Genomic DNA, 15,712 nt, shown 5'->3' with positions numbered 1-15,712 from the left:
GTCAACCTGTTCAAATCAAATTGTATTAGTAATGTACACATGGTAAGCAGATGTTAATGCGATTGTAGCGAAATGCTTGTGCTTCTAGTTCCAACAGTGCAGTAATATCTAACAAGTAAGTTTTACGGGCAGTTTTACGACCTTACAACCACGTCATAAATACCACAGAGAGACTCCCTGACCATGCAATTGAGAGAGTGTTTCACAGTAAGACAAAGGGATTCTCCCGCCCAATTTTACTACGTCCCAGAATTTGAGAATTGAACAACTACTCCTATTTTGGAGAATGTGTAAACGGTCGGTGGAGAAGCCAGCTACGACCCAGTCCATTTTGTTTCATGTTTGTGACCTCATGATAGGCAATACAGCTACATTACCCAAACTCTGTTCATACAGGTCCCTCAGTTATGAGGTTTGCATCTAATTATTGTATAAAATAAATGAGTAAAGATGAAACTATTTGCGAAATGATAACTTTTAAAATTAGAAAATCGTCTTCCCTGTAAAGTTTAACTAAGTCAGTAGCCACACCCAAGTGAATTGGCATTGGTTGGAAATTATTTCTACATTTCTATAAGAGCCCCAGTGACCCAATTCATGTTGAACTAAACAAACCCCAGCGTGAGCTGTGGTGGAGAACAGTTTAATATCCCCTCTACATAACAAAAAGTCACTCAAGTTCCGAATACCGCAAGGATTTGTCCTCACGTTTAAAAGGGCTAATTCTAATGTCAACAATACAGGCCAGGAAACGTGGGAGCTTACTATACACGTGAAATGGTATGAACTCTGAACTAATGATCGCTCAAGAAGTGAGTCCTAGATGACAGCCTAACAGACTGTAGCTGGAAAGGTAGCAAATCTAATACGAGAACACTGACTGACGTAGACGAATCTCCAGAGTGAGATGAACCTCTCAGACAACGTGAACCTCTCACACGATGACCCGGAAGATTCCACAAAGAACATGGCGACATAGACTGGGCAAACTAGAGCCTCACATCACCAACTCAACAATCGAAACCAGCTTCACATAAATACAATGCATTGCTTTTCCGAATGAGCTATTGTTAGTGGCATATGTAAGAATAGCTTCCCAGGTCCAATAGAGACCCATGTTCCTTAGCCTTCCTTCCAAAACCCCTTCTCTTCACTGAATCTAGTGTCTTATAACCAAACTGTTTTTGTTTAGTCCACTAGGGATGGTATAATGTTATTATGTATTGTATATTCTGTAATTATTTAATTAGTTAGTAATTAAATAAATGAGCCAATTGGTGTAAGGACGATTTATAGTAAAGGCTGGGTTTCGTGCAGATAACCAACAATTTATGATGTTCAGATGAGACTGACAAAGGTAATAATAATAATTAATTAATAGAAGACTAATTAAAATATATTAAAATATCTGAAGAGTTATATTCTGAAAATTATAACTTTAATCTGAACATTTTCCGTGGTGCCCTGACTTCCTAGTTACTTAAATTTACATGATTAGTGTAATTAGGTAATGATAATTAGAGAATTGATTTGATAAAATAAGTCTTCACCTTTAATGATACTAAAGACACATGGGTGAATGAGAATAAGTACATATAAATATATGGATGAGCAATGGCCGAGCAGCATAGGCAAGGTGCAATAGATGGTATAAAATACAGTATATACATATGATATGAGTAATGTAAGATATGTCAAATCAAATTTTAGTCACATGTGCCAAATACAACAGTAGTAACTTACAAGCCCCTAACCAACAATGCAGTAAAAAATAAAAGAATAAGAAATAAAAGTAACAAGAAATTAAAGAGTAGCAGTAAAATAACAATAGTGAGACTATATACAGGAGGGTACCGGTATCGAGTCAATGTGCAAGGGCACCAGTTAATTGATGTATTACAGTGGGGCAAAAAAGTATTTAGTCAGCCACCAATTGTGCAAGTTCTCCCACTTAAAAAGATGAGAGGCCTGCAATTTTCATCATAGGTACACTTCAACTATGACAGACAAAATGAGAAAAACAAAAATCCAGAAAATCACATTGTAGGATTTTTTAATGAATCTATTTCCAAATTATGGTGGAAAATTAGTATTTGGTCAATAACAAAAGTGTATCTCAATACTTTGTTATATACCCTTTGTTGGCATTGACAGAGGTCAAATGTTTTCTGTAAGTCTTCACAAGGTTTTCACACACTGTTGCTGGTATTTTGGCCCATTCCTGCTTGAAGATCTCCTCTAGAGCAGTGATGTTTTGGGGCTGTTGCTGGGCAACAGGGACTTTCAACTCCCTCTAAAGATTTTCTATGGGGTTGAGATCTGGAGACTGGCCACTCCAGGACCTTGAAATGCTTCTTACGAAGCCACTCCTTCGCTGCCCAGGCGGTGTGTTTGGGATCATTGTCATGCTGAAAGACCCAGCCACGTTTCATCTTCAATGCCCTTGCTGATGGAAGGAGGTTTTCACTCAAAATCTCACGATACAAGGCCCCATTCATTCTTTCCTTTACACGGATCAGTTGTCCTGGTCCCTTTGCAGAAAAACAGCCCCAAAGCATGATGTTTCCACCCCCATGCTTCACAGTAGGTATGGTGTTCTTTGGATGCAACTCAGCATTCTTTGTCCTCCAAACACGACGAGTTGAGTTTTTACCAAAAAGTTATATTTTGGTTTCATCTGACCATATGACATTCTCCCAATCTTCTTCTGGATCATCTAAATGCTCTCTAGCAAACTTCAGACGGGCCTGGACATGTACTGGCTTAAGCAGGGGGACACATCTGGCACTGCAGGATTTGAGTCCCTGGCGGCGTAGTGTGTTACGGATGGTAGGCTTTGTTACTTTGGTCCCAGCTCTCTGCAGGTCATTCACTAGGTCCCCCCGTGTGGTTCTGGGATTTTTGCTCACCGTTCTTGTGATCATTTTGACCTCATGGGGTGAGATCTTGCGTGGAGCCACAGATCGAGGGAGATTATCAGTGGTCTTGTATGTCTTCCATTTCCTAATAATTGCTCCAACAGTTGATTTCTTCAAACAAAGCTGCTTACCTATTGGAGATTCAGTCTTCCCAGCCTGGTGCAGGTCTACAATTTTGTTTCTGGTGTCCTTTGACAGCTCTTTGGTCTTGACCATAGTGGTGTTTGGAGTGTGACTGTTTGAGGTTGTGGACAGGTGTCTTTTATACTGATAACAAGTTCAAACAGGTGCCATTAATACAGGTAACGAGGACAGAGGAGCCTCTTAAAGAAAAAGTTACAGGTCTGTGAGAGCCAGAAATCTTGCTTGTTTGTAGGTGACCAAGTACTTATTTTCCACCATAAATAAATAAATTAAAAATCATTCATGAAATAAATTCAAATAAATTCATTAAAAATCCTACAATGTGATTTTCTGGATTTTTTTTCTCATTTTGTCTGTCATAGTTGAAGTGTACCTAAGATGAAAATTACAGGCCTCTCTCATATTTTTAAGTGGGAGAACTTGCACAATTGGTGGCTGACTAAATACTTTTTTGCCCCACTGTAGTCTCGCTATTGTTGTTTTACTGCTGCTCTTTAATTTCTTGTTACTTTTATTTCTTATTTTAATTTTAAACTGCATTGTTAGAGAGTATCAGCGGTCTAAAAGGGGGGGGGGTGTGCAATGCTAATAGTCTGGGTGGCCATTTGATTAGATGTTCAGGAGTCTTGTGGCTTGGGGGTAGAAGCTGTTTAGAAGCTTCTTGGACCTAGACATGGCGCTCCGGTACTGCTTGTCATGCGGTAGCAGAGAGAACAGTCTATGACTAGGGTGGCTAGAGTCTTTGACAATTTTTAGGGCCCTCTGACACCGCCTGGTAATAAAGGTCCTGGATGGCAGGAAGCTTGGCCCCAGTGATGTACTGGGCCTTACACACTACCCTCTAGTGCCTTGCGGTCGGAGGCCAGGCAGTTGCCATACTAGGCAGTGATGCACCCAGTCAGGATGCTCTTGATGGTGCAGCTGTAGAACCTCTTGAGGATCTGAGGACCCATGCCAAATCTTTTCAGTCTCCTGATGGGGAATAGGTTTTGTTGTGCCCTCTTCACGACTGTCTTGGTGTGCTTGGACCATGTTAGTTTGTTGGTGATGTGTACACCAAGGAACTTGAAGCCCTCAACCTGCTCCACTACAGCTCTGTCGATGAGAATGGGGGCATGCTCAGTCCTCCTTTTCCTGTAGTCCACAATCAACTCCTTTATCTTGATCACATTGAGGGAGAAGTTGTTGTCCTTGCACCACACGACCAGGTCTCTGACCTCCTCCCTTTTGGCTGTCTCGTCGTTTTCAGTGATCAGGCCTACCACTGTTATGTCATCGGGAAACTTAGTGATGGAGTTTTGACGGGCCGTGCAGTCATGCGTGAACAGGGAGTACAGGAGGGGACTGAGCACGCACCACTGAGGGGCCCCTGTGTTGAGGATCAGCGTGACGGATGTGTTGTTACCTACCCTTACCACCTGGGGGTGGCCCGTCAGGAAGTCCAGAACCCAGTTGCACAGGGTGGAGTTGAGACCAGGGCCTCAAGCTTAATGATGAGCTTGGAGGGGACAATGGTGTTGAACACTGAGCTCCAGTCAATTAACCGCATTCTTACATAGGTATTACTGTTGTCCAGATGGAATAGGGCAGAGTTATGGCGATTGAATCGTCGTTGGACCTATTGGGGCAGTAAGCAAATTGAAGTGTCTAGGGTGATAGGTAAGGTGGAGGTGATATGATCCTGAACTAGCCTCTCTAATCACTTCATGATGACAGAAGTGAGTTCTACGGGACGGTAGTCATTTAGTTCAGTTACTTTTGCCTTCTTGGGTACAGGAACAGTGGCGGCCATATTGAAGCATGTGGGGACGGCATACTGGGATAGGGAGAGATTGAATATGTCCGTAAACATTCCAGGCAGCTGGTCAGTGCATGCTATGAGGACGTGGCTAGGGATGCCGCCTGAGCCCGCAGCCTTGCAAGCGTTAACACGTTTAAATGTTTTACTCACGTCGGCCACAGAGAAGGGGGGGGAGTGCAGTCCTTGTTAGTGGGGCGTGATGGTGGCACTGTATTATCCTCAAAGTGGGCAAAGAAGTTGTTTAGTTTGTCTGGAAGCCTGAAGTCGGTGACTATGACGTGGCTGGTTTTATTTTTTTAGTCCTTGATTTCCTGTAGACCCTGCCACATACGTCTCATGTCTGAGCCATTGAATTGTGACTCCACTTTGTCCCCGAACCGGCATTTCACCTGTTTGATTGCCATGCGGAGGGAATAACTACACTGTTTATATTCAGCCATATACCCAGACCTCTTTCCATGGTTAAATGCGGTGGTTCACGCTTTCAGTTTTCCGCAAATGTTGCCATCCATCCACAGTTCCTGGTTAGGGTAGGTTTTAATAGTCACAGTGGGTACAACATCTCCGATGCACTTCTTTATAAACTCACTCACCGAGTCAGCGTATAGATCAATGTTATCTGAGGCTGACCGGAACATATCCCAGTCCGCATGATCAAAGCAATCTTGAAGCGTGGATTCCGATTGGTCAGAGCAGCGTTGAATTGTTCTAGTCACTGGTACATCCTGTTTGAGTATCTGCCTATAAGCATGTAGGAGCAAGATGGCGTCGTGGTTTGATTTGCCGACGGTAGGGCGGGGGAGGAAGTTAGAGTAGCAGTGATCGAGTGTATTACTCCCGCATGTTTTTATTTTTTTATTTCACCTTTATACCTTTATTCAACTAGTTGAGAACAAGTTCTCATTTACAACTGCGACCTGGCCAAGATGAAGCAAAGCAGTTCGACACATGCAAGAACACAGAGTTACACATGGAATAAACAAACATACAGTCAATAATACAGTAGGAAGAAAAAGTATATGTGTATATATGCAGTGTGTGCAAATGAGGTAAGATAAGGCAATAAAATAGGCCATAGTGGCGAGGTAATTACGATATAGCGATTAAACACTGGAGTGATAGATGTGCAGAAGATGAATGTGCAAGTAGAGATACTGTGGTGCAAAGGAGCAAAATAAATAAATACAGTATGGGGATGAGGATGAGGTAGTTGGATGCGCTATTTACAGATGCAGTGATCTGTGAGCTGCTCTTACAGCTGGTGCTTGAAGTTAGTGAGGGAGATATGAGTCTCCAACTTCAGTGATTTTTGCAATTCGTTCCAGTCATTGGCAGCAGAGAACTGGAAGGAAAGGCGGCCAAAGGAGGAATTGGCTTTGTGGGTGACCAGTGAAATATACCTTCTGGAGCGCGTGCTGCGGGTGGGTGCTGCTATGGTGACCAGTGAACTGAGATAAGGCGGGGTTTTACCTAGCAAAGACTTGTAGATGACCTGGAGTCAGTGGGTTTGGTGACGAGTATGAAGCGAGGGCCAGCCAACGGTGACAAAATGGATGGCACTGTGATAGACTGCATCCAATTTGTTGAGTAGAGTGTTGGATGCTATTTTGTAAATGACTTTGCCGAAGTCGAGGATCGGTAGGATAGTCAGTTTTACGAGGGTATGTTTGGAAACATGAGTGAAGGATGCTTTGTTGCGAAATAGGAAGCCGATTCTAGATTTAATTTTGGATTGGAGATGCTTAATGTGGGTCTGGAAGGAGAGTTGACAGTCTAACCAGACTCCTAGGTATTTGTAGTTGTCCACATATTCTAGGTCAGAACCGTCCAGAGTAGTGATGATGGACGGGTGGGCAGGTGTGGGCAGCGATCTGTTGAAGAGCAGAAGTATACAGATTGGTGTCGTCTGCGTAGAGGTGGATCAGAGAATCACCATCAGCAAGAGCGACATCATTGATGTATACAGAGAAGAGAGTCGCCCCGAGAATTTAACCCTGTGGCAACCCCATAGAGACTGCCAGAGGTCCGGACAACAGGCCCTCCAATTTGACACTCTGAACTCTGAGAAGTAGTTGGTGAACCAGGCGAGGCAGTCGAGTCTGCCGATAAGAATGTAGTGATTGACAGAGTCGAAAGCCTTGGCCAGGTCGATGAATACGGCTGCACAGTATTGTCTCGTTTAGGACCTTGAGCGTGGCTGAGGTGCACCCATGACCGGCTCGGAAGCCAGATTGCATAGCGGAGAAGGTACGGTGGGATTCAGAATGGTCGGTGATCTGTTTGTTAACTTGGCTTTCAAAGACCTTAGAATGGATGGATATAGGTCTGTATCAGTTTGGGTCTAGAGTGTCTCTCCCTTTGAAGAGTGGGATGACCGCGGCAGCTTTCCAATCTTTGGGGATCTTAGACGATACGAAAGAGAGGTTGAACAGGCTAGTAATAGGAGTTGCATCAATTTCGGCAGATAATTTTAGAAAGAGAGAGTCCAGAATGTCTAGCCCTGCCAATTTATAGGGGTCCAGATTTTGCAGCTCTTTCAGAACATCAGCTATCTGGATTTGGGTGAAGGAGAAATGGGGGAGACTTGAGCGAGTTGCTGTGGGGGGTGCAGGGCAGTTGACTGGGGTAGGGGTAGCCAGATGTAGAAAAATGCTTATTGAAATTCTCAATTATCGTGGATTCATCATGGTGATAGTGTTTCCTAGCCTCAGTGCAGTGAGCAGCTGGGAGGAGGTGCTCTTATTAACCACGATAGTGTCCCAGAACTTTTTTGAGTTTGTGCTACTGTTTGAAAAAGCTAGCCTTTGCTTTCCTAACTGCTTGTTTACATTGGTTCCTAACTTCCCTGATAAATTGCATGTCACGGGGGCTGTTTGATGCTAATGCAGTATGCCACAGGATGTTTTTGTGCTGGTCAAGGGCAGTCAGGTCTGGAGTGAACCAAGGGCTATATCTGTTCCTGGTTCAAATTTTTTTGAACGGGGCATGCTTATTTAAGATGGTGATGAAAGCACTTTTAAAGAATAACCAGGCATCCTCTACTGACGGGATGAGGTCAATATCCTTCCAGGATACCCGGGCCAGGTCGATTCGAAAGTCCTGCTCTCTGAAGTGTTTTAGGGAGCGTTCGACAGTGATGAGTGGTGGTCGTTTGACCGCAGACCCATTACGGATGCAGGCAGTGATCGCTGAGATCTTGGTTGAAGACAGCATAGGTGTATTTTGAGGGCAAGCTGGTTATGATGATACCTATGAGGGGTTGTACCTGGTAGGTTCATTGATAATTTGTGTGAGATTGAGGCATCAAGCTTAAATTGTAGGAGGGTGTTAAGCATGTCCCAGTTTAGGTCACCTAGCAGCACAAGCTCTAAAGATAGATGGTGTGCAATCAATTCACATTTGGTGTCCAGGGCACAGCTGGGGGCAGAGGGTGGTCTATAGCAAGAGGCAACGGTGAGACTTGTTTCTGGAAAGGTGGATTTTTAGAAGTAGAAGCTCGAATTGTTTGGGGACAGACCTGGATAGTATGACAGAACTCTGCAGGCTATCTCTGCAGTAGATTGCCACTCCGTCCTCTTTGGCAGTTCTATCTTGTCGGAAAATGTTATAGTTAGTGATGGAAATTTCAGGGTTTTTGGTGGTCCTCCTAAGCCAGGATTCAGACACGGCTAGGACATCTGGGTTGGCAGAGTGTGCTAAGGCAGTGAATAAAGCAAACTTGGGGAGGAGGCTTCTAATGTTAACATGCATGAAACCAAGGCTTTTAAGGTAACAGAAGTCAACAAATGAGAGCACCTGGGGATTGGGAGTGGAGCTAGGCACTTTTGGGCCTGGATTAATCTCTACATCACCGGAGTAGTATAAGGCTACGGCTAAAAGCTATAAGATCTGGTTGTCTAGTACGTTCAGAACAGAGAGTAAAAGGAACACGTTTCTGGGCGCGATAGAATAGATTCAAGGCATAATGTACAGACAAAGGTATGGTAGGATGTGGATACAGTGGAGGTAAACCTAGGCATAGAGTGATGATGAGAGAGGTATTGTCTCTAGAAACATCATTTAAGCCAGCCAGGTGATGTCACAGCATGTGTGGAAGGTGGAACTGAAGGTTTAGCTAAGGCATATTGAGCAGGGCTAGAGACTCTACAGTGAAATAAGACAATCACTAACCAGAACAGCAATGGACAAGGCATATTGATATTAGGGAGAGGCATTTGTAGCCGAGTGATCATAGGGGTCCAGTGAGTAGTTAACCTGGCTGGAAACACTGCGATTCAGACAGCTAGCGGGCCGGGGCTAGCAAGCTAGCAGAAGGGCCTTAGAGAAACGTTGTGACGGAAGAAGTCTGTTGTAGCCTCCTTGTGCAGAGCCTGCTCGTGCAGAGCCGCCTCGTGCGGTTCCGTTGGCAAACCAGCCGTGATGGATTAGTAGGGTTCCGTGTAGTAAAGGTGCCCATTCCAATTGGCAAAATAGGTATAGTGGCCCAAGAAATTGGCCTATGGACCTATTCAGCTAACAGTCCGATATGCTAGCGACTAGCAGATATGGGCATTCAGGGGACGTCGTGATGGAGGGGTGTTTTGCAAAAAAGTACCCTCGGGCAGGTTACGTCGGTAGTCCAGTTGTGATGGATTAGCAGGGCTTCGTGTAGTAAAAGGGGCCCAAAATAGGTATTGTAGCCCAAGGAGTAGCTGATGGACCTCTTCAGCTAGCCGGGAGATGGACCTAGCATGGGCTATCTCCAGGCGAATTGGTGCTTGCTTCGGGACAGACACGTTAGCCAGGAGTAGCAACTCTGATTGCAGCTAGCTAGCTGCGATGATCCAGGTGAAAAGGTTCAGAGCTTGCGGTAGGAATCCTGGGATATGGAGAGAAAATAAGTCCGGTATGCTATGGTTTGAATCGCGTTGTGAAAACTGGCGAGAGATTTCCAAGGTAGAGGTTAGCTGATGACCGCTAGCAGTGGTTAGCCGACTAGTAGCTAGTTAGCTGACCGCTAGCAGTGGTTAGCTGACTACTAGCTAGTAGCTAGTTAGCTGGCTAGCTTCTGTTGGTGGATCCCGGTTCGAAAGTAATGAAAAATACTTTAGGAAATAGCAGATCCATACCACATTGGGTGAGGCGGGTTGCAGGAGAGTATATTGAAGTTTAGGAAAAATATATACACGGGACAAGACGAGGACATCTGACAAAAAAGTAGTTTTTATTTATCCATTATTTTACCAGGTAAGTTGACTGAGTACACATTCTCATTTGCAGCAACGACCTGGGGAATAGTTACAGGGAAGAGAAGTGGGATGAATGAGCCAATTGTAAACTGGGGGTTATTAGGTGACTCTGATGGTTTGATGGCCAGATTTGGAATTTAGCCAGGACACCAGGGTTAACACCCCTACTCTTACGATAAGTGCCATGGGATCTTTAATGACCGCAGAGAGTCAGGACACCCGTTTAACGTACCATCCGAAAGACAGTACCCTTCACAGGCCAATCACTAGCCTGGGGCATTGGGATATTTTTTAGACCAGAGGAAAGAGTGCCTCCTACTGTCCCTCCAACACCACTTCCAGCAGCATCTGGTCTCTCATCCAGGGACTGACCAGGACCAAACCTGCTTAGCTTCAGAAGCAAGCCAGCAGTGGTATGCAGGGTGGTATGCTGCTGGATGCTTTGTAGTGCAATCAATATGCTGATTAGAATTTAGGTAGCCTTGTTCTCAAATTTGCTTTGTTAAAATCCCCAGCTACATTACATGCAGACTCAGGATATATGGTTTTCAGTTTACATATAGTCCAGTGAAGTTCCTTGAGGGCCATCGTGGTTTCTGCTTGAGGGGGAATGTACACAGCTGTGAGGATAACTGACGAGAATTCTCTTGGGAGATAATATGGCCGGCATTTGATTGTAAGGAATTCTAAGTCGGTGAGCAGAAGGACTTGAGTTCCTGTATGTTATCACAATTAAACCATGAGTCGTTAATCATGTAGCATACATCACCGCCCTTCCTCTTCCCAGAGAGAAGTTCATCTCTGTCAGCACGATGCATGGAGAAGCTCCGTGGCTGAACTGATTCCGACAAGATATCCCGAGAGAGCCATGTTTCCGTGAAACAGAGAATGTTACAATCTCTGATGTCTCTCTGGAAGGCAACCCTTGTTCTTCCCTTGTTCTAATCTACCTTGTTGTCAAGAGACAAGACATTGGCGAGTAGTATACTCTGGAGCGGTGGGCAATGTGCACGTCTACGGAGGCCGCTCCGTCTTCCCCTTCTGTGGCGCTGTTGTTTTGGGTTTGCTTCTGGGATTAGGTCCATTGTCCTGGGTTGTGGTCCAAACAGAGGATCCGCTTCGGGAAAGTAGTATTCCTGGTCGTAATGTTGGTAAGTTGACGTCACTCTTATATCCAATAGTTCTTCCCGGCTGTATGTAATAAGACTTAAGATTTCCTGGGTTAACAATGTGTTAGGTTCTAATTTTTCAGAGTAAATATCTCACGGACAACAGAGAAGCTTAAACAAGTTTAATTCTTCTGTAATTCAGACAAAAACATGTTCTCACCATCACAAGTATATATACCCCACTTTGGACACTTCTCCTTCTCTCCGATCCTTACACCTTATGGTTCGACAGGAAGAGGGTAACAGGATCCTAAACCCTTATTACTCCCTTCAGGTGATCTGATCTGACCTGATCTCAACCCCTCCTTTACCTAATCCACATATGTCCATCTGCTTCCCCTACAGCAATCCTGTGATCTCTCTCCTGTTCATCCAGCACATTCCACAGCCACTCTGTCTTTCTACAGATCTCTCCTTTATATACTATGCGTCTGATCTATCATGTCTTTAATATCTCAATGTTCAAAGTTTAGCCCGAATCCAACAAATGTAAGAAATAATACGTAAAAGACGCGAATGGAAGCGAGGCATCCATCTGTTGGCGCCATTTCATGTTAAATCCAAAGGTTCACATACTTTTTCCAACCTGCACTGTGAATGTTTATACAGTGTGTTCAATAAAGACATGACATGAAATGATCATTGTTTGTGTGTTATTAGTTCAATCAGACTGTGTTTGTCTATTGTTGTGACTTAGATGAAGATCAGATACCAATTTATGCAGAAATCTAGGTAATTCTAAAGGGTTCACATACTTTTTCTTCCCACTGTATCCCGGTATAACGGAAATATAGCCATACCGCCCATTGCTAAATTAAAATGTTCCTTTATAGCCAGCTTTTTATTAAATGTCAAATGCAGATGTTTTCATCTCAATATAATTTCTGGGTAACAATTAAATACCTCACTGTGACTGTTTTCAATTAAAATTGTCAAAAATGAACTAAACCAGCTTCTTAGCAAAGAGCAATTTCTCAAGCAAGAATTTGTGGAGGGGAAAACGTAAAACTAGTTGTTATTGGCAGAGTTTTGGAACTCTTTCTTGTTGGTCTATTAACTAATTTAACACTGGTGATGTCACCAGGCAGGCCAAAACTCCATACCAGAAAAATAGGCTGACAATTCAGGTGGTCTTTTCAAATAGCTCTTACACTTAAAGGGAATTATCCTTTTCACAATTTCATAGTATTATTCCAACCTCATACAGTGGGGCAAAAAAGTACTTAGTCAGCCACCAATTGTGCAAGTTCTCCCACTTAAAAAGATGAGAGGCCTGTAATTTTCATCACAGGTACACTTCAACTATGACAGACAAAATGAGAAAAAAAATCCACAAAATCACATTGTAGGATTTTTTTAGGAATTTATTGGCAAATTATGGTGGAAAATAAGTATTTGGTCAATAACAAAAGTGTATCTCAATACTTTGTTATATACCCTTTGTTGGCAATGACAGAGGTCAAACGTTTTCAGTAAGTCTTCACAAGTTTTTCACACACTGTTGCTGGTATTTTGGCCCTTTCCTCCATGCAGATCTCCTCTAGAGCAGTGATGTTTTGGGGCTGTTGCTGGGCAACATGGACTTTCAACTCCCTCCAAATATTTTCTATGTGGTTGAGATCTGGAGACTGGCTAGGCCACTTCAGGACCTCGAAATGCTTCTTATGATGCCCCTCCTTCGTTGCCCGGGCGGTGTGTTTGGGATCATTGTCATGCTGAAAGACCCAGCCACGTTTCATCTTCAATGCCCTTGCTGATGGAAGGAGGTTTTCACTCAAAATCTCACAATACATGGCCCCATTCATTCTTTCCTCTACACGGATCAGTCGTCCTGGTCCCTTTGCAGAAAAACATCCCCAAAGCATGATGTTTCCACCCCCATGCTTCACAGTAGGTATGGTTTTCTTTGGATGCAACTCAGCATTCTTTGTCCTTACCAAAAAGTTATATTTTGGTTTCATCTGACCATATGATATTCTCCCAATCTTCTTCTGGATCATCCAAATGCTCTCTAGCAAACTTCAGATGGGCCTGGACATGTACTGGCTTAAGCAGGGGGACATGTCTGGCACTGCAGGATTTGAGTCCCTGGCGGCGTAGTGTGTTACTGATGGTAGGCTTTGTTACTTTGGTCCCAGCTCTCTGCAGGTCATTCACTAGGTCCCCCCGCGTGGTTCTGGTATTTTTGCTCACCGTTCATTTTGACCCCACGGGGTGAGATCTTGCGTGGAGCCCCAGGTTGAGGGAGATTATCAGTGGTCTTGTATGTCTTCCATTTCCTAATAATTGCTCCCTCAGTTGATTTCTTCAAACCAAGCTGCTTACCTATTGCAGATTCAGTCTTCCCAGCCCGGTGCAGGTCTACGATTTTGTTTCTGGTGTCCTTTGACAGCTCTTTGGTCTTGGCCATAGTGGTGTTTGGATTGTGACTGTTTGAGGTTGTGGACAGGTGTCTTTTATACTGATAACAAGTTCAAACAGGTGCCATTAATACAGGTAACGAGTGGAGGACAGAGGAGCCTCTTAAAGAAGAAGTTACAGGTCTGTGAGAGCCAGAAATCTTGCTTGTTTGTAGGTGACCAAATACTTATTTTCCACCATAATTTCTAAATAAATTCATTAAAAATCCTACAATGTGATTTTCTGGATTTTTTTCTTCTCATTTTGTCTGTCATAGTTGAAGTGTACCTATGATGAAAATTGTGGTAATACCACTTTTTTGCCCCACTGTAGTGTGGAAACCTATATTATACACAGGACGATGTACAGCATTTCATTCATACTGGTCATCTGATCATTTCTAGATGTGCCATCCATATTCAGTTCCAAGTACCTGGGCTTCCTGGATGCTCAGGACAAGCTGTTTGAGGAGGATGGAGGCTTCCGGTGGTGTCTGGAGAACGAGGAAGACCAGATAACTCTCCTGAATCTGCAGGATCAGTTCCAACCATTCAGAGATGTTGTCGAACTAGTCAGTGGCCAGAGATGGAAGGACATCATCCAGGAGGAGCAGCACTTTAAAGGGACACTCTTTAGGTTTCCTCTGCGCAGTGAGGCCTCAGAGATCTCAGATAACCTGTATGACTACCACAAAGTAGTTCAGCTTTTCGAGAGCTTCATTGCAGATGCAGACATAATCCCTCTGTTCCTGAGGAACGTGTCATCAGTCTCTTTGCAGCACATTAACACGAACGGATCCGTCAACACCCGGCTCTCAGTGACCTCAGCCAGTCCCACAGCTGATCCAACTCTGAAGCCCAGGAGTGATTCAAACATCAAGGGCTCAACCTGCTTCAAAACCATCGCCTCTACCTCCAACAAGGAGCAGACAAAGACCAGGTGGCTTGTGACAACATGTTGCATGAAAGACGGAAATGTACCAAAGCTAGATTCACTTGCCAAGAAGCTAAGTTTCCGCCCTCATGTTGACTTGGCGTTTCCGTGTGGCCAGGAGACTGTCCTGACTGAGGGCAGACTGAGCTGCTTCCTGCCCCTTCCTAACAACGACTCCAACAAGACTGGACTCCCGGTCCATGTGAACGCCTGCTTCGGCCTCACTGACAACAGAAGACACATCAAGTGGCAGGAGGAAGACCAGAAGTATGATGAAGCTGCAATGTGGAACGAGCTGCTAGTGAAGGAGGTTCTCCCTCACACATACCTCCTGATGCTGCAGGATGCCACCAACCTAGCCAAGACCACCACACTCCCCGTCTCAGCTGTGTACAAGATCTGGCCAGACCTCAGTCAGACCAGAGACAAATGGCATGGGATTGCAGAGGACATTCTACAACGTCTGTTTAGACAGAACACTGCTGTCTTCTCTCTAGCTGAAGACGAAAGACAGTTTGTTTCTCCTGCCGAGTCTGTGTGTCCATCCAATGACCCCAAGGCATCTGAAATGATGGCTGCCGTGACCAGGACCTTGATTGCAGGAGGAGAAAAGCTTGTCACCTTCCCAGATCATGTCTCCAGAGCTGTCCAGCAGGCTTTCCCAAACCGTGACACTCTGAAATGGGTGACTCCAGCTCTTGTAAGGGGTGTTCTCCGCAGAGATGCCATGTCCAACCTCTCCATCGATGACAAACGGTCTCTGCTGCAGTTCATCTTGAGCGATGAGAAATACCACAACCTCAGGGATCTGAAGATGCTGCCTCTCAGCGACGGTACTTTCAAGACATTCACAAATGAAGAGAAGGACATTGCTCTTATTGACAATGATTCATTTCCAAGGTAAATTCTTAATAATCTAAATATACAGTGCAGTATTTTTCACAGGGATAATCCATGCCTTTTTTTCAATAAACAATTTAGTCTTCTCATCATTCAGAGTGCTGCTGCCAGGTTACAAAGCCCTGTTTCTGCCGGATGATCTCAGCGACACTAGCATCCACCATTTGAGGCAACTAGCTAAAACAAGTAAGATAATATATTGTTCAATATTGTACAAAT

General features: G+C 44.2%; 1 protein-coding gene across 1 annotated transcript in view; it reads left to right on the top strand.

Moving 5' to 3' along the window:
* The window catches only part of LOC135548472 (sacsin-like), a 41,691-nt gene that overhangs the window by 14,527 nt on the left and 11,452 nt on the right, over nucleotides 1-15,712 (top strand). Inside the window, exons 6-7 of the mRNA XM_064978105.1 lie at nucleotides 14,065-15,493; nucleotides 15,591-15,679. Of these exons, the coding sequence (XP_064834177.1) occupies nucleotides 14,065-15,493; nucleotides 15,591-15,679 (1,518 nt within the window). The remainder of the gene's footprint in view (nucleotides 1-14,064; nucleotides 15,494-15,590; nucleotides 15,680-15,712) is intronic.

This window comes from Oncorhynchus masou, chromosome 11 (genome assembly GCF_036934945.1).
Source record: "Oncorhynchus masou masou isolate Uvic2021 chromosome 11, UVic_Omas_1.1, whole genome shotgun sequence".
NCBI lineage: Eukaryota > Metazoa > Chordata > Actinopteri > Salmoniformes > Salmonidae > Oncorhynchus > Oncorhynchus masou.
This window is presented reverse-complemented; position numbering and strand designations above follow the sequence as displayed.